The sequence below is a fragment of the Ambystoma mexicanum genome, chromosome 6q (genome assembly GCF_040938575.1).
Source record: "Ambystoma mexicanum isolate Mex_15411 chromosome 6q, UKY_AmexF1_1, whole genome shotgun sequence".
NCBI lineage: Eukaryota > Metazoa > Chordata > Amphibia > Caudata > Ambystomatidae > Ambystoma > Ambystoma mexicanum.
The window spans coordinates 810,412,458-810,432,435 of record NC_090937.1 but is presented as its reverse complement, the minus strand read 5'-3'; the positions used below and the strand labels follow the sequence as shown (position 1 = coordinate 810,432,435).

At 44.0% G+C, this 19,978-nt stretch overlaps 1 protein-coding gene across 3 annotated transcripts in view; it reads right to left on the bottom strand.

The window, feature by feature from the left end:
• Positions 1-19,978, bottom strand: part of TMEM144 (transmembrane protein 144) — a 377,037-nt gene that overhangs the window by 89,556 nt on the left and 267,503 nt on the right. For all 3 annotated transcript variants that reach the window (XM_069631334.1, XM_069631335.1, XM_069631336.1), the window contains one exon: positions 1,814-1,933. In XM_069631334.1, coding sequence (XP_069487435.1) covers positions 1,814-1,933 — 120 coding nt within the window. The remainder of the gene's footprint in view (positions 1-1,813; positions 1,934-19,978) is intronic.

Sequence of the window (19,978 nt, the reverse complement as noted above, 5' to 3'; positions counted from 1 at the left end):
TCTTCACTTCCTGCAGTTCCACACTCTGGTGAGTGGGTCTGGGTTAGTTGGATCAGAACTCTGGAGTGTCCTTACAGGCTCAGCACAGATTTGGATGGATTCGGTCTTATCCAAGACGATGCACTCAAAATGGGCAGCAGGTCTCCTGGTATTGGGGTTCTGCACCTCTGAAAGCTCCTAGGACCTCGGCAGATTGCTTATTTCAAAGTTCATCTTGGTACAGGTTGTCTCTACCAGCCAAACGGAAGGAGTCGTCTTCCTCAGAGCTCCTCTGTTGCATAGAAAATGGGGTCAGGAAAGCAGTGGCCGCTTCACGGTCTTGCAACGGGTCTGCAGGCATCTCTGGTCATCTTCTTCTTCGGTTACTTCCGTTTCCTGTGGTTGACTTGCTTTACACTCCAGAAGCCTCACCTTTTATACAGTTCCAGCACACACTCCTCTGCAATCTCTCTCAGCATTCTACAGAAAGGGGCATTTGGCTGTCCAATCAGGACAGCCAGACCCGATGTGGGAGCTTGTCCTATTCAGGCACTCTAGTAGACAAAGGATAGGGGCGGGGGAGGTGGTAGACTCCTCCCCAGCAAAAAGTGCTGGGGGGTCTCACTAGGAGAGGGGATGCAGCACAATAATGATAAATCTCCCTAACAAATACCATTCCTGAGACATTCACACACATAGTACTTTTTAAACATTTCTCGGTTTGTCCTTTGGCCCTTGCTCTAAGGTCCAGGTGTATAGATAATGATACCCTGAATTTTAGGGTTGTTTGACCGTTTGATATATGGACCAGGACAAGTTAACAACTCTCTGTGACTTCTTGCACAATAAAGAACGTTTACCTCCTTATTCTATCCTTTCATAGATAAGCGGCGCACCACTGTCCCCTAGGATTAGGGGCAGGAGCTTACGGACAGAGAGGTGTGTTCTGTCCCTTTTTGTTCAATCCCTCTCTTTGGGATTGGTTGTCCTGGTCCAGTATAGGAGTCATGAGTGTACTAAGCATGTGTAATTATTGAATGTTGTGTAGATTGGTCTGTTCCCTTTGGGTGTTATACGATGTACATTGAACAGACCCTACAGTACGTTAAACGTGAACATCCCCAGCACTTCGTCTACTTCTTCGTCAACAAAGTTTAAAGATTTTTCAGATGAATAATGATCTCTATTCTGGTTGTGTTACTATTAGCCTCGAATAAAGGGGTAGAAAGAGTTTGCATTGCCAATTTGCAATAACGGAGGTTTATGGAAAAGCATGATATTATTTAACTGATTTTTGAGAGCTTTGATAAGTGATTACCGACTATAGAGTTTACAGTGTTGATGCTGCCTTCTTTAGGTTAGACCAAGTAATAGATTGCTTGAATGTGGGAGGCATGTAGCCTTTTGCCACCAATATATCAGTGATTTTAGAGAGGTGACTAGTTCAAATCGCACTTGTTCAAGTTTAAAGCACTGCATGCTTCTTGAGGACAGTTAGGGGTAATGAATTCAGAGCAGCCATTAAGAACACTTGTGTCTCAAGTAAACCACATTTTAAAAGTGGGGTTGCACAGTTTTGTATTCAACAGAGGAAAGACAGGGAGGGGAGCTGTAGGTTGTGTGATGGCCATATTTAGAAAAGAGGGAATGGCAACAATAAGAGGCTTATTAGAATGGTAGGAGACACGAGGGTTGAGTCTGCCAAGGTGAACAGTGAATGCCTTTAGTGGCATGGGTGCAAACCTATTGAGAACATGAGATCTGCTGCAGGGGATTACACAAGGGAGATGCAATGATTAAACACAGTTATGATTAAGTCGTATTCATACAGTACCTGGTAATATTACTTGAGGGTAAACCTTTGGATGGTTTTTCATGACTGCACAGTAGATCAGAAAATAAACTGAACTTGTTAGGAAGATGCCACTGAAGTGTGCAAATACGTAGTCTAAATCTAAAAAGCAGTGGAAACAAATATATGATCAGTTACATTTTTAATGATACTAAGCTATCAGAACCATTTAAGAAGATATTTCTATCAAAATGGATGCATTGTATTTTCATGTTCATATATATAAATACAAGGTTAACCATCAGTTGTATCTAGAGGTCTGTCAGAGCATTTGAATCAGCCATATGTCTGTGTGTCACCATGAGCAAATGTATTGCCACGTTTTAGCATGTAATTCAACTGCTTAAAACAATGTACCTCTATGATAAGTGGACAATGGTTAGAGTTCTTCGTTCTGTTGAAGCTCTCTACATTGTGTTTAGCTCCCACCGGCCAAGGATGACTTCTGTAAAGCTGGCTAAATGAAGGAAAGGCCATCTATTGTACAGCTTGTATTGTTTGGGCTCTTTATGTCCACACTCCTCTTGGTGCCATTACATAAAGTGTAGCTCATCTGACAAGTAAGCCATGATACTAAGCAAATTGACTGATGCCGGTACATGGGCACTATGCAAAATAACACCCCAGAACAATCTTGCTGCCACGAGTTCAAACCTTATATGAAACACCTTGTGGGTGGAATGTAAATGTGAAAACAGTCATATCTCATGATAGTAGAACATTGCACCTCATTCTGCAACCATGAACAGAAATGTGTTTCTTAATCAAAGAGAGATGATGGGCTAGGCAGGGGTGTCAAACCTGAATTCCCACTTAATTCTTGTGGATAGCTTTACAATAAAAAAGTGTGACTTGGGGTAAATTGATGGGGAGAGGTGTGTTAGTCAATCTAAACCTTGTATTCATTCATATGTACATGGTTTATGTCCTGTTAAAACAATGTTAAAAAAAAATAATCAAACTTTCAAATCGTCCAAATTGATACTGTTGGCATACATTTTTCAATTATTTCATCAGGGCTTCCACAGTCTCACATTACATAATATGTTAGCCTTTCATATAATAAATGTGTCCTTTATCCAAACTTTCTTACTCTACTTATTTTAGTTTCTGTCCTGAATGTAATACTAATAGGCATTTTAATATACTTCTGTTAACACACATCATCATCATTCTGACACCCTAGTGAGTCAACATGTTCTTGTCATTCGTTGTAATAAGGGAAAGATATTCTTCAAGACAAAGTTTGTTTATCTGCAATTGTATTGTGTTGTCAAATTAACTTGAGTGTGTCTCCATCAGTATGTCATTGCTTTAAAAATCTCAGCTGTGTCTTGATGCCGTTCTAGATTTCACTTCATACTTACCCTCCACACTGACTCTGTTGGTTGTCTCCATGACCATCAGTCTGGCTTTACATCATCCAGAGACACATAAACTGCTCTTCCGAATACCTGTGAAGACCTGCTCTCAAACCTTGACTCTGACTATCCTTCTGTCCTCATTCTCCTCAACCTCTCTTCTGCCTTCGACACGGTAAACCACAACATCTTGATCTGCTGTCTCCGTGATACCCTATTCATCACAGATCTGGCCCCGGCGTGGCGTGCCTCCTTTCTCTCTCACCGTCCTTTCCAGGTGGAACATGGGTCTTTTTACTCCTCTATCACTCTCTCTCTATTTGTGGTGTCCCACAGTTCAATGTCTACATGGCCCCTGTGGCCCACATAATCTCTACCTTCACCTCTAACGCTCAGTGTTATGTGGAAGACACGCAGCTCTCTTTAAGGCTACCCTCGGCCTCCTCCTCACTCATTCCTGACTGTCTGTCTGTCTGCAATTCAGTCTTGGCCTGTTGCTAATGATCTCTGCCCCAATGCTGCCAGTAAGAAAGAGATTGTCCTCATTGGGACCCCTGCTCCCGCTTGTCCACTTTCTCTCTGGCCGGCCTAGCTTGGCCCTGCGCCCCCACCTGCCAGTGAGGCAAAAAATCTGGGGGTAATTTTTGACTCCACTCTCTCCTTTCTCGTCTCACATCTCGGACATCTCCAAAAAGTCCCACTACCAGCTGCACCTCCTCAGAGGTAGTAGACCTTTTCTCACTTTGGCTCACTGTCTCCAGAGCCCTGGTTCTCTCTAAACTGGACTATTGCAACAGCCTCTTTCTCAATCTTCCTACTTCCACTCTCTGTCGGCTACAACTCATCTAGAACAGAGTTGCAAGACTTAGCCTTGGCCTCAAGCCCAAGGACCGCATCTCTCCGGCGCTGAAATCCCTCCACTGGCTCCCTGTGGCTGCAAGGATCAAGTCAAATCCCTCTGCATAGTCCACAAGGCTATCTGGGGCCAGGGTCCACACAATCTACAAAGCTCTCTTCCTAAATACTCTCCTACTAGAGCCCTCCGCTCATCCTCCAACTCTGTGCGGGTGAGCTGTTTTTCCAAACAGAGATTTGGGGGTAGATCTCTATCCTCCACAGGTGCCTCCCTTTAGAACAGCCTCCCTGCCTCTCTCCGTCTTGAGCCGGAGCTCCTTAAGTTCCGGAAACTCCTCAAGACCTTCCTCTTCTCTTCCTCTTTCTCTCTCCCTCTCCCGTGCTAGCCTCCTTTCTTTTCTCTCCTGCCTCCCCCCTCCTTCTCTTCCCTAACTCTGCTCAGCTTTTGCTAACTGGTCGCCTGGTTCCCTCCAGTGCCTCACAGGTACCAGGCTCCCATGCCAGTCTTTGCACTGCGTCCGGCCTCTGCACTATTTCAGCACTACCGCACTTCATCATACATTCCTTGAGAGGGGTAAACTCTCTGAACGTAACCAAAAGCCCTGCTGGACTGGGCGCACTTGACCCTCACTCCCCTCCCCTTGCACTTGTGTCTGTACACTTGCATGACCTGAATGTACTAGGCCTAGTAAGTTTGTTTGTGTTACCCCTTTTGTCTCCCCTCCCTAGCTTGGCTGCACTTAAAACACTTCATGCACTTGCCCTAGGAGAAATGCTGTCAGGCCTAGTATGCTAGTCTTTTGTTAGATCATTCGGAAACTTCAAGGCCTAAGAATGACTACTGTATTCCTTTGCTCCCCTCCCACCTTGAAGTGCTTTGAAGCACTTCACTTGTGTATAAGGGCTGTACAAATAAACAATTCCAATTTCAATATACAAGGACTGAGGGGGCCCTTAAATCTTAACTTCTCGAGTTGGAGCTTATGCTTGTAATGTTTCAGGATCAATTTAACTGCCCACATTCTTTAAGAACATACATATGAGTTATTTTTATGTGGGCTATTATTGGTTCATTGTGTGTGCTTTAATTATCGATATATATACTTGCAGCACCCGTCGCTTCAAAGCACTGGCAGGTGTAGGCACTGACAGCTCCTGATTTGAGTTTAAGATGCCCATCTCTTGTTTGTGTAGGTTAGCGCTTGAAGCCTCTCATAACAGGAGGGAGCTTCATAAGCAGTCTATTGTACTGTAGAGGTAAAATTGCCCAAGTAACATACTATGTGTGTCTTTCATACAGTGAATGCACCCTTCATCCAAATGTGCTAACCCTTTTATTCATTTTCTACTTTATGATGTTAAAAATGTATTCCTAAAATAAACTTCTGCTTACACGCATCATGATAAACCCTTCCTAGTGAGCCAAAATGTTTCTGTCCTTCGTTGCATGATATGTTGAGGCACACCTCACAACAACAAAAAATCATGTAACATAGCAAGATAGGTACTCTATACTGTAGGCTAGGTTCAGATTCACATACGCATGGCACATTTTACCTTCCTTGTATACCTATTGCCAGCCAAAGGTCTTGCCCTTCACTCAGTACAGATATGCCACATGATTATATTTCAACAAATGCCCTCTTCTCCATTCAGCACCGAAGTCCCAACATGTCCTAGAAGAAACTCCGCCTTTCTCAGTAGACATTCCGAACCAGAATACAGACCGTTTGGTATGTACATTTCTTCATAGCACAGAATATCGGCATAAACAGGTTTCAAAGTGCTATGAGGCACAAGAGGGGTTGGTACAGAGACAGAAGGAGGCAAACACGAAGAGAAATCGAGCTGTTGCAGTTAAAATAAAAAGAAACACAGGTTGATTATGATTCACATAGGCAGATATGGACTAGGAACAAGGGGGTTCAGACAAGCAGTTATCTTACTGTGTATGCAGAGTGTCAAAATAAATTGTATCATTTTGATAGCCTTGGAAAAAGCAAAATTGCAGAGCAGCTGATGCAAAGTGAAGGGGTATTACATGATGAGGGGGATAAGGGTACACGTAGGGAAAAATACAATCACGTCTTAACTCATTGACATGGGGTTATAATACACATATAGCAATGGTTACATTCCTGTTTTATCGCTCTATAGTCATAATGTCAAAAAAAAAATTTCGAAAAAAAATGTCGAAAACAATAATGTCGACAACCTATGCATATAATTGGGAAAGTCAATTTTCCGAAAAAAAATGTCGAAAATAAAATGATCATTTAACATAGTCAATAACACGAAATAAATAAACATAACAAATACCGTTTATTATTGGGGGGGGTCCCCCACCCTCACCCTACATCACGAACCATCCCAACACCCTCTCCCCTCCCCCTCGCCCCTGATCACCCACTCGTCTAACATACTCGAAAAAAGTAGGTTACGAAATGGTTAACACAATAGGTGATAATCCTGAGTAAAGAACATTGTTTTGGTACCAGGAAACCAGTAACGGCTGTGGAAAACCGTCATTACCTGACAGAACATCTCGTGAGATCGTACTGCAGGCAATAGATTAGAATTCATTCATACTCAAAACAGGTAAGACAAACGAACATTAAACGAAAATTAAATATATTATAAAACCGATAGTATGAAATAACACAAAAAATATTTTTATCTATCGTTTCAGGTTATACAATGGAAAATAAAGTGGAATTCATAAGCACTCAAAAAGGCGGAAAGCAGTTAATTTTGAATGGTTACGTGTTCTATAAAGAACTTCAGAGAAAAGAACGGATTTACTGGCGCTGCGCAGAATATACAAAAACAAAATGTAACGCACGCGCAATAACAGTCGGCTCAGAAGTACAAGGTAAACATGAACACAACCATATGCCTGATCAAACTAATACAATCATCAGGAAAACCTTGACAGAAGTGAAAAGAAAAGCCATTGAACATCAGGGGGAAGCTAGCAGATCTGTGCTTAGAGAAGTTTGTGGCCAGTTACCGACCCATATAACAGCTCAGTTGCCGGCTGAAAAATTTATGCAGCGCACAATAAACCGCACAAAACATGTGAATGAAAACCTGCCACCACCACCAATGTCATTTGAAGATATAACAATTCCAGATATTTTTAAGGTAACTGCTAGAGGGGAGAATTTTTACCATGGCACAATTGAGATGAACACTGAAAAAATATTAATATTCTCTACTGCAACTAACTTTGAGCATCTGAGTCGAAGTAAAAAATGGCACAGTGACGCAACATTTAAAGTATGCCCTCAACCGTTTTATCAATTTTACACAGTACTTGGGACCATAAATGATAAAATAATACCGCTAGTATACTTTTTATTGCCAAAAAAAACGGAGGAAACATACAAAATCGTGTACAGTAAAATTAAAGAAACAGCACCAGAATCGAAACCAGAAACAATAATCATGGATTATGAAACAGCTCAGATCAAGGGATTTTCAACAGTGTACAGAGAGACTAAAGTAAAGGGATGTTTTTTTCATTTTACACAGAGTGTTTGGCGAAAGATACACAAATTGGGTTTGGGAACAAAATATACAGAGGACAGTTGCTTTCAATTTAACATTAAGAAACTTTTTGCTTTAGCTTTTGTACAAGAAAATCATGTCATTGCTTTTTACGAATATTTAATAGACAGTGAATACTATAAGAATCATGAAGAGGACTGTACAAATTTACTGGACTACTTTAAGAACACCTGGATAGGCCAATTAACGAGAAGTGGAAATAGACGCAGGCCAAAATACCCAATAGAATTGTGGAATTGCTACCAGGCAACTTTGGAAAACACACCAAGAACGAATAACTGTAACGCTCACCTGATTCCCGTAGAGGCGCCGGTCTTGACTGGGCGTATACCGTATCTGCAAAGGTGATGTGTAACACACGGCTGGCTCTTTAGGCTGGACCTCTGTGCACTGTATGTCTGACTTGAAGGGTAAGATGTCTGCAGATAGAAAATATGGGATTAAGGAACTGGGTTATTGAATGTCTCTCTCTTCTTCCCTTTCTCTTCTCCTGTAGAACCCCAAAGGTTAACGCTCTCACCTTAGGTAAGTGAACGCCGTGCTCTCCATCTGCCTCGGGGCAGGGTGCTGTAACCAGTTTCTTCACTGGATAAGGGGAGCAGGCCTCTTGACTTCAGAGGACTGCTGTCCGTCGTTTACTGCACGAACGGTAAGTTTCGAGTAATTCTAATGTCTTTAAAGTCTTTAGTAATGATGTTTCTTGTTTTGCAGGGTTCCGGCGATGGCGGATGACGGGCTGAAGTGAGTTGAAGATGGAGCCCGTGTGATGAATAGAAGCGCCTGGAAGCACGTAAGTAAGCGCTTGTTGCCTGCTTCACGATGCGCTCTAACTGTCTTTTTATTTTGCAGGTACAAGTTCGGAGCGGTTGCAGGGTGCCGGAATACCCACTGGGTTAGATGTGGAAAGGAGTAATGGCACGTGAGTATTAAAGTTCCCCAATGTCTTTAAACGCACCTTGTTTTGTCTTTCAGATGCGGGATGCAGCGCCGAAGGCCTCCGGAGCGTGCGAAGAGTTGGTAAGCTTTTGTCTTTCAGATGCCGGAATGCAGCGCGAGGCGTTGGTGACAGCCGATGGACCAGGTAAGTGAAGAGCTGTCACTGAAGACCGTAATGCTAACCTGTTCTTTCTTGTCTTTATAGGTGTTGCTGAAGACTGGATTCAGAATGGTAAGCCTTTTTCCTTAGGCCCAGGATCAGATGCAGAAGACACGATGAGCGTTCTGCTGCAGAGGATGCAGAATAACGCAAAGCAAGATTCATCCATCGGGTGTGGTTTAAATAGCCTCCTGTAGTGCTTAGGTGTCTCCTTCCACAGCCACGCCTAGGTAAGAAAAGAGTTCCTGCTTTCCAGAAGAGTTCCAGTGTTCTGAATCTAGGGAGTGGCTCCTGCCCCACCCAACAGGAAAAGTAGTTCCAAACAGAAGAGGATCAGAGGCTCAACTGGCAGGCAAGTAAGCAGCATGGTCTGCTGCAGGTAAGTCCACCCAAGCATTATGAGCCCGGCGCTTCCAGCGCTGGGACTGGGCATATTTATGAGCCTGGTGCCACTGGCGCCAGGACTGGGTCCAAAAGGTCAAAATTGGGACTGGTTGGCACTCGGAACCTGGGTTATGGATCTGCTTCCAAGGGAGTTGGGAAAACCTTGACCTTTTGGAAGCAGAGATCATGACAGTACCCCCCCCTCAAGGCCCCTCCCAAACCGGGCTTCTCCGGGGGTTTTGGCTTGTCAGGAAATGTTCGGTGAAATCTTTTGATTAGGCGAGGAGCGTGGACATATTCAGCAGTTTCCCAGGATCTCTCTTGGGGGCCGTAGCCTTTCCAGTCAATAGGTAAAATAGTTTAGATTTGGAGATCTTGGAGTCCAGAATGCTTTTGACTTCAAACTCGAGTTCTCCATCAACTAGGATAGGTTTTGGAGATTTAGTTAGTCGGGTTTGAGGTTGCACGGGTTTTAATAGAGAGACATGGAAGACCGGATGTATCTTCATGTGCGGGGGCAAGTCCAACTTGACCGCTACTGGGTTTACTATGGTAGTGATGGAATAGGGACCAAGGTATCTTGGGTTGAATGTGCGTGGCCCTTTTAGAGGTAGATATTTGGTGGATAACCAGACTTGATCCCCTACTTGATATTGAGGGGCTTCCTTCCGATGTTGATCTGCTCCTTTCTTGTATTGTTCTTTAGCCCTTTGAAGGTGAGAAACAGCTTCCTTAAAGGCTTGGGTGATTGTAGAATGCAGGTAGTCTACTGCTGGTGTTTCAAGATCTTGGAGGGGATCCAACTCCGAGGTTCGAGGGTGACTGCCGTACAAAAGAAAAAACGGGGTTTTCCCAGTTCCCGAATGGACAGAGTTATTGTAGGCATATTCGGCTATCCAAAGGATGTCTTTCCAAGTTTTTTCAGTTTGTTGCAGCATGCAGCGTAAATACTGTTCCAGAGTTTGATTGGTCCTCTCGGTTTGTCCGTCGGTCTGAGGGTGGTGACTGGTCGATAGTCTCACATCAATTTGAGCCGACCGACAGCAACTTCGCTAAAAATGAGAAATAAATTGACTACCTCGATCCGAAATTAGAACCGAAGGAAAACCGTGCAGTCGGACGATGTTTTCGAGAAATTCTCGGGCCAGAGTTGCTGCTGTTGGCAAGCCTTTGAGCGGAATGAAATGCGCCATCTTGGAGAATAAGTCCACGATTACTAGAATCGTATTGTATCCGGAGCATGGAGGTAGATCGGTGATGAAGTCCATAGAAAGCGTATGCCAAGGGCGAGGTGGGATGTCAATAGGGCGTAAGAGGCCTGCTGGTCTTTCCTTTTGACTCTTGTTTTGGGCGCATAATCCACAGGACATTATAAAGTCTCTGATATCTTTTTTCCAAGACGGCCACCAGAAGTAGCGCTTGATCTTTTCTGAGGTCTTGGCCATACCGGGATGTCCTTCCATTAAAGAATCGTGATAACAAGAGATTACTTTTTTCTGTAAATCTGTGCTGGGTAGGTATAATCGTTCTTGGAAATACAATAAGTTGTCCTTTACTGCAAAGTCCTTTCCCTGCAGATGCCAATTCTGTATGTCTGCTGGAGTTACAAGTTGCCTGGCCTTATACTTAACTTCCTCTATGGATTCTGTGGCGATTACACCCAGAATTCTTTGTTCGGGAATGATTGGTACAGGTTTAGGGTTGATCAAGTGTTCTTCCACTCCCATCCAAGAAAGGGCATCAGCTTTACCGTTCTTTGTACCAGGTCGATAGGTAATTATGAAGTCAAACTCGGCAAAGAATAATGCCCAACGGAGTTGTCTAGAGGATTGGGCTTTTGCGGTTTTCAAATATTGCAGGTTTCGGTGATCCGTAATCACAGTAACGGTGTGTCGGGCCCCCAGCAGATAATGCCGCCAAGCCTTAAAGGTAGACTTGATAGCCAGAAGTTCCTTGTCAGTAATCGTGTAATTGATTTCAGGAGGCGAGAATTTGCGGGACCAAAATGCCACGGGATGCAACTGATTGGTTACCGGGTCCTTTTGTGATAGAACTGCCCCCATGGCAAGGCTTGAAGCATCAGTTTCCATGATGTAGGGGAGTTCGGGGCGAGGGTGTTTTAAGATTGGTGCAGAGATAAATTTAGTCTTCAAATCCTGGAAAGCTTGTTCCGCCTCGGTAGACCATTCAAAACGTTTGTTTTTCTTTAACAAGGCAGTGATGGGCTGGACTATTCGAGAGAATTCGGGGATAAACCTGCGGTAAAAGTTAGCGAAGCCTAACATGCTTTGCACACCTTTTACGGAGGATGGTGATGGCCATTTGAGAACTGCATCGACCTTCTTTGAATCCATACGCACTCCGCCAGGTGATAATATGAATCCCAAGAATTCAACTTCAGTCACGTTGAAAACACATTTTTCCAACTTAGCGAAAAGTTTGTGTTGACGCAATCTTTCGAGGACCATTTTCACGTGTTTCCGATGTTCAGATTCCGATGAAGAATAAACGAGGATGTCGTCAATGTAAACAACAACACACAGATCTATGAGCTCTCTGAGGACATCGTTCATAAAATATTGAAAGGCGGCCGGTGCATTGCAAAGTCCGAAGGGCATGACCTGATATTCAAATAGCCCATACTTGGTGCGGAAGGCCGTCTTCCATTCATCGCCCTCTTTTACTCGTACCAAGTGGTAAGCTCCTCTAAGATCCAGCTTTGTATATATGCATGCTTTTCTGACTTGGTCCAGGAGTTCAGGGATCAAAGGTAACGGATATCTATTCTTAACGGTGATCTGGTTCAGGGAGCGATAATCTATACAAGTTCTAAGGTCTCCTTCCTTTTTTGGAACGAAGAACAAAGCTGAAGAAGCAGGGGACTTGGAAGGACGAATAAACCCATTTGCCAGGTATTGATCCAGGTATTGTCGAAGGTGAAGGTTCTCAGGCTCGGTGAGGGCATAAATTCTACTACAAGGAGGAGTAGATCCAGGTATCAGGTCTATCTGGCAGTCATAAGACCTATGAGGAGGTAGAGAGTTAGATCCTTCCGGAAAACATCTTGGTATTCTAGGTATTCGGGAGGTAACTGGGGAGTCTCTGAAGAAATTGCTGCCAGTGCAACACCAGGTGGAGGGTGACAAGTAGAGACACATTCTGGAAACTGGACCGTTCTTGCTCGCCAATCGATCAGAGGATTGTGTTTCTCTAACCAAGGTATTCCTAGAATAATCTGAAACTGAGGGGCCTTGATCACATCGAACACGATCTTCTCATGGTGTCCATCTTGACTTACTAGCGTCACCTCTTGAGTGGTATGCGTTACTGGCCCGGAGGCTATCTCCGTACCATCCACCGTAGTAATGACGTCCTTTACAGCCTTGGGACAAAGAGTTAGATTCATCCTCAAAACCATTTCATGATCCACATAATTGCCGATGGCACCGCTGTCGACGTAAGCTTCAATTGCATGTAATCGATCCGGATTATCAGGGCTAATGAGGACCATAGGTATCACGAAATGCGAGGTCACGGAACTGGTTTTCACGCTCGGCAAGAGGACCTCTATTCTTGTCGGGCGAGGTCGTTTCCCTGCTCAGAGTTTGTAACTTTGGTAACTGCAGCTCCTACTGCCTTCTTGGCAGGTTTCACCAGACAGTCTCGAAGAAAGTGCCCTAAGTTTCCGCAATAGAGGCATAATTGCAACTGTTTTCTCCTTTCCCGCTCCTTTTGTGTTAGAGGACCTTTCAGACCCCCTATTTGCATGGGTTCCCCGGAGTCTACTCCTTTGGAAGGAGTTGGCGGTTTGGAAAATACTCGAGCATCAAACTTGGAACGATCGGCCTTCCTGTTCTGCAGTCTGTGATCTATTTGAACGACTAAGTCTATATAGTCCGAACAATTTTGTGGGGGATTCACTACTTGGGCTAACACATCTTTGAGCTCTCCACGTAGACCTCTATAAAACAGCGTAATCCTTTTGTCCTCAGGCCATTGAGTTTCCACTATCAGTCTGTTGAAAGACGCAATATAAGCCAAAAGGTCTTGATTACCTTGTCGCAACGAAAGAAGCTCATTGTCCAAGGCCTGCCCCTGTGAATGTCTTGCGAACAGTTTTTCCACACTGAGCTGAAAAGCTTGAAAATCATGGAGGACCGGATCATCTTGATTTACTAGAGGGATCGACCAGTCTGCCGCATTGCCACTAAGGTACGAAAGCACGAAAGCTACTTTAGCTTGATCAGTTGGAAAGGCTGCTGGCCGGCATAAGAAATGCAACCGGCACTGATTGATAAATACTGCAAACCTCTTTGGGTCACCAGAAAATCGTTCGGGCGGAGCCAGAGGTACATTCCCAGGTAGGTTGATCTGCACTGGATTCATAGAGGATGTAGAAGGAAGATTTCCCCCAGATGCGGGTAACGGGGTCTGTCCGGCTTGTGACTGTAGCAATTGTCTAGCGAGATCATCTGTTCGCTCCTTGGAAATAATCAGTTCCCTTCTTAGAGCGTTCGTTTCCTGACGGGCTGCATGCACTTCTGCCCTTAGTTCCCCAAGTAACTGGGCTAGCTGGTCGGTATCCGAGGTTTCCATAGCGCCTGGACGGGAGTTTTGTGGTAGGCTTTGCGTTCTGTAACGCTCACCTGATTCCCGTAGAGGCGCCGGTCTTGACTGGGCGTATACCGTATCTGCAAAGGTGATGTGTAACACACGGCTGGCTCTTTAGGCTGGACCTCTGTGCACTGTATGTCTGACTTGAAGGGTAAGATGTCTGCAGATAGAAAATATGGGATTAAGGAACTGGGTTATTGAATGTCTCTCTCTTCTTCCCTTTCTCTTCTCCTGTAGAACCCCAAAGGTTAACGCTCTCACCTTAGGTAAGTGAACGCCGTGCTCTCCATCTGCCTCGGGGCAGGGTGCTGTAACCAGTTTCTTCACTGGATAAGGGGAGCAGGCCTCTTGACTTCAGAGGACTGCTGTCCGTCGTTTACTGCACGAACGGTAAGTTTCGAGTAATTCTAATGTCTTTAAAGTCTTTAGTAATGATGTTTCTTGTTTTGCAGGGTTCCGGCGATGGCGGATGACGGGCTGAAGTGAGTTGAAGATGGAGCCCGTGTGATGAATAGAAGCGCCTGGAAGCACGTAAGTAAGCGCTTGTTGCCTGCTTCACGATGCGCTCTAACTGTCTTTTTATTTTGCAGGTACAAGTTCGGAGCGGTTGCAGGGTGCCGGAATACCCACTGGATTAGATGTGGAAAGGAGTAATGGCACGTGAGTATTAAAGTTCCCCAATGTCTTTAAACGCACCTTGTTTTGTCTTTCAGATGCGGGATGCAGCGCCGAAGGCCTCCGGAGCGTGCGAAGAGTTGGTAAGCTTTTGTCTTTCAGATGCCGGAATGCAGCGCGAGGCGTTGGTGACAGCCGATGGACCAGGTAAGTGAAGAGCTGTCACTGAAGACCGTAATGCTAACCTGTTCTTTCTTGTCTTTATAGGTGTTGCTGAAGACTGGATTCAGGATGGTAAGCCTTTTTCCTTAGGCCCAGGATCAGATGCAGAAGACACGATGAGCGTTCTGCTGCAGAGGATGCAGAATAACGCAAAGCAAGATTCATCCATCAGGTGTGGTTTAAATAGCCTACTGTAGTGCTTAGGTGTCTCCTTCCACAGCCACGCCTAGGTAAGAAAAGAGTTCCTGCTTTCCAGAAGAGTTCCAGTGTTCTGAATCTAGGGAGTGGCTCCTGCCCCACCCAACAGGAAAAGTAGTTCCAAACAGAAGAGGATCAGAGGCTCAACTGGCAGGCAAGTAAGCAGCATGGTCTGCTGCAGGTAAGTCCACCCAAGCATTATGAGCCCGGCGCTTCCAGCGCTGGGACTGGGCATATTTATGAGCCTGGTGCCACTGGCGCCAGGACTGGGTCCAAAAGGTCCCAATTGGGATTGGTTGGCACTCGGAACCTGGGTTATGGATCTGCTTCCAAGGGAGTTGGGAAAACCTTGACCTTTTGGAAGCAGAGATCATGACAATAACACATTAGAAGGCTGGCATAGCCGCTTAAATAAAAATTTCAACATACACAATCCGAATCTATGGCATTTTTTAAAGGATTTGAAAATAGAAGAAAAGCACCAGGAATTACGTATTTCACAAACAATATCATTGGCTAACCAAGCACCAAAACGAAAAAAGTACAGAGAATATGACAGTAAATTGATGCAAATAGTACAAGATTTCAACATGGAAAACAAAGAAAACTACTTAGATTCATTGGCATTTAACTTAAAATGTTGAAAAACACTTACAGTTGCTGGTCATCAGGATTCCACGGTGAAATAGGTGAAGACTCCAAGAAAAATCCATAAATCCTGGTGTAAAGCTACATACCATATGAATGATCCACGAAAAAGCCAACAAAAAACCATAATCCAGTGAAAAAAAAAAAAATGATGATTCCAGGCAAAAACACAAACCAAAGAAAAAAATATCCACGCTCCACAGTGACTTGGTAAAAAAAAGAAAAGAAAAATCCAAGGCAAGAATCCATAAATCCAGATGTGAAATTGCAATCCTTATGTCTGTTCCAAGAAAAAAGCCAAGAAAAAACCATAATCCAGGAAAAAAAATGTATTAATCCATACGAAAAAGCACGACGTTCGAAAAAAAACCTGACTCCAGGAAGCATCCAAAGAAACTCAGTAAATCCAATGAAAAATACAAGAAAATCCGGAGGAAAACCAGAAAAAATCCAAAAAATCAAAGACCGAAATAACGGAGAAGCGACCGCGGGAGAACCATTTGCAGAATGAACTTTAAAAATGGCGCTTACGTTTACGTAGCAGGACGTACCGTGCGTAAGAAACAATAACAAACTGTTGTTAATAGTTTACATACATTTTTAGGGCAATAGCACCATCTGATGGTCATTTAATATATTACAAGTTACAATGAAATTTAAACACAAGATACACTTATTTATTTATTTGGATGGTTACATGCATTTAAAAGTTTATATTTAAAAACTATATTTAGATTTATAAATACTATAAAAAGAACATAAAAATAAGTTAATAAAATGTTACTACTACTTATTTTACTGATATGTTATGATATGTTATGTTTATAAAAAAGAAAATAAGGATACATTACCTGTGATGAATGCTTCTTATTTTGCTTATTTCGAAAAAATATTGAAAAAATGTCGACATTTTTGTTTGTCGACATTATTTTTTTCCACATTTATTTTTCTAAATTTTGACTGTCGACATTTTTACTGTCGAAATTATGACTGACCACCTGTTTTATCACAACGATTAAAGCATTTTGTCATATGAGAAAAAAAAACGGGAGAAGAGGTAACCAAAACATGGGACAGAGAGTGTTTGTATTTGTATTTTATTTTAAAATTGCAAAGGGTGCAAGTGTTGCAGAAGGGTGGTATAATTAAATGCTACTACGTTGCATAGGGAAATCCAACATGGTCAGGAAAGTGGAGAAGCAAGGCCATGTCCCAAGGGGAAACACCCAGAAGGTTCTGGACCAGCGAACGAAGATGGCCTGCGTGTCTTTCAGTTATAAAGTATTGATGAAGGAGCCAAACCTGTTTTCTGCCGAATCTCATGAAGGATGCTTCATGTACAAATGTATACAAGGAGTTTGTTGGAAGCTATCTTGAGGATACAAAGCAGTGACACAACACATGTCAAAGTTGCTGGGGAGAGACAAGCTGAGACTTTCTTCAAAGTTGGTTAGTTGTTTTGGTGACGTTTTCATACTTTTAGAGAAAGTATGTAGGTAGTGAACACCCTACCCACTCAGGAGAAGTTGGTGGTTTGATATATGGGATGTGACATCTGTCAGTGAGTGAGAGGTTAGAAGTGAAGAGGATATCCAGGTTGTGGCTATCTTTGTGGGTTGCAAAATGCAAGATGTGTATTTTGGGCCACTTATTAAGATGGAGCTTGCAGACATGAGCGTCAGTGTAAAATAGGGGATTGATCAGTTTGTGTCTTGCACCACAGTTTATGTTATCTATTTTATTTCTTGTCTGTGCACAAACACGTTGGCACAACCATAATACATGTGTATGGGAGTAGGTTCTTACCTGTAACTCCATTTCTCAAGCGTTGGTGTCTTTCATTGATTCACATGCTGTGAATATTCCCCGTCGTCAGGCTGGGAAACCCCAGTAACTGACTTAGTAATTTTCCTATGGAAAAACTTTGACCCCTTTGAGTGTCCCATCAACGTCGTCGTGAGTGCTTTTGGCAGCACCAATGGGACGTCGAGTGTATAGCTCTGCCCCAGCAGCTTCCCCTCAGATATTAAGCACTCCAGCTGGAGGTTGTCCCTTAAAGGATCTTTGCCTGAGGAGGAAGGCTAGCAGTAGAAATGCTTGGTGGTGGCGACCAGGCAAACACAGATAAGATACTGTAAAGTTTGTTTGTTTAATGCGAAAGGAATACATCTTGTAAGAAGAGAAAGGAAACAACCACGGAAGCTGCAAGGCTTACCTCACAGGAACAGTCACTGACGGACTGCCCGTCCCATCTGCACATCATTAGCGTGTTGCTGATGTAAGCAGTAGTGCCTGGCAAAAGTGTGGGGCACCGCCCAGGTTGCCGCTTGGCAAATGTCTCTGATGGGTACCCCAGACCAGAGAGCCGCCAAAGAAGCCGTGGCTCTAGTGGAGCACGCTCTGGGGGTCGATTGTAATGGCCTGTTGGCCTTGGCCTTTGAGTGGTAGAAGGAGATTGTAGATGAAACCCATCTTGAAATGCCCTGTTTTGATATGGATCTTCCTTTGTTGGATGGACCAAAGGGTACAAACAGCTGTTTGGGCGATCTAAAAGATTTTGTGTGATCCCAGTAATATTTCAATGCCATTTTGACATCCAGAGAGTGCAGAGCCTTTTCTGCTGGTGAGGTGGCATTTGAAAGAAATGTGGGTAGAGATATGGTAGCATTTTTATGAAACTCAGATGGTACTTTAGGAATGAAATGCAGGTTAGTGGAGAGAACCACTTTGTCTCTCATGAACCGTAGATACGGCGGGTCTATAACCAAGGCTTGGAGCGCTGAAACACGTCTAGAAGACGTAATGGCTACTAAAAACGCCAGCTTCCAATTTAGAAACTTGTTGTGGGTTGTTGACAAGGGTTCGAATGGAGGCTTCATAAGTCCTGCTAAGATCAAGTGTAGGCTCCATATAGGTGGAATCCTTTTTTGTGGTGGAATGGTACAAAAAAGGCCTTTTAAGAATGTTTGATTAGCCTGTCACTAGAGCGGAGAAGATCTTCTTTTCCATGTAAACCTGGAGATTGCCGATAAATGCGCTTTCATCGAAGAGACCGCCAGACCCTCTGTAGCCAATTTCAGCATATAAGGAAGGAGCTGATGAGGTGTTATAGCTAGCAGCTGTATATCAGGTTGCTGTGCACACCATGCATAGAATCCTTTTCCATTTTCGGCTACAGGAGATGTTGGTAGCTGGAGCTCTAGATGCTTCTAGAATGTTCTGGAAGTCCTGAAGGATATTCAAATGACTGAATTCAGAGTGGTCAGGATATGGGCGGTTCGATAGCACAGCAAGTAGAGCGCTCGCTTTGACATCTGTGCCGAGCCTGATGACGCAGGTTCGAATCCCAGCAGGGTCAAACTCAGCCTTGCATCCTTCCGAGGTTGATAAATGAGCACCACACACCGTGGGTAATAATAAGCAGCGCTCGGATACCTGAGGGTTCGTAGCGCTTTATAAATGCTAAATTATATAAATTATAGGAGCCACGCTTGAGAGACCCTGGGTCGTGATGAAAGATCATCCTGTTGTTCTGGGATAGAAGATTGGCCTGAGATCATAGATGAATTGGATCGTCCACTGCCAATTGAAGCAAATCAGAGAACCACGTCTGCCTGGGCCAATACGGAGCTACCAAGATTATCCTGCAATAACCTTTGCGTATCATCCGTATCGTTTTCCTTATGAGAGGAAAAGGAGGAAACATGTAGGCAAACACCCCGTTCCAAGGGAACAAAATGCGTCCCCTTGAGTCTAGATGCGGAATGCTGCTGGCGAATTTCTGTTACTGTTTGTTGTTGGGGATGGCGAAGAGAGGTCTAGAGGGGGATGACCCCATTTTGAGAACATTTTGGCTATCTGGATGCTGTGCAGTTGCCATTCGTGTGTCTGCGAGGAGTCCTTACTGAGGGTGTCTGTTTGCTTGTTCTGCATCCCGGGCAAGTGGAAGATCTGAAGTAGAATGGCGTGCCGAATAGCCCAATGCCAGATGGTCTGTGCTTCCTGGGATGAGGCGTCTGATTGTGTTCAGCATTGCTTCCGTAGGTAAAACATTGTGGTCGTGTTGTTGGTGAGGACACGCACCACAAAATTCTCTAGTAGAGGAAGAAAGGATTTCAGAGTCCAGTGACTGCTTGTAATTTCAGTAACATTGATGTGTAGTAAAGCTTCCTCGGGGACCAGAGGCCTTTGACTAGGTACTGGTCTAAATGAGCACCCCATCCCGCCGGGGAGTCATCGGTCACAATGGTAAAATGGACATTTGGCTCTATCAGTGGCATGCCTTTCATGATATTGAGGGGTTTGACCACCATTTCAGTGCGTCTGACAGGGTTTGGGAGATGGTTACCTTGTCTGATCAGGAACCCCGGATTTGGGACCATCTGGTCGCAAGAAACTATTGCACTGGCCGCATGTGAATCCGACAGTGGGAAATCAGTGGATTACAAGAGGATATGGTTCCCAGAAGATCCATGTTTGAGCGGACTGTGACTAGTTTGTTCGGTGTGAATGAGCTCGCTAGAGTTATCAATCTTTTGACTTTTTCCGCAGAAGGTTTGACCAGATTGTGAATTATAAAATATT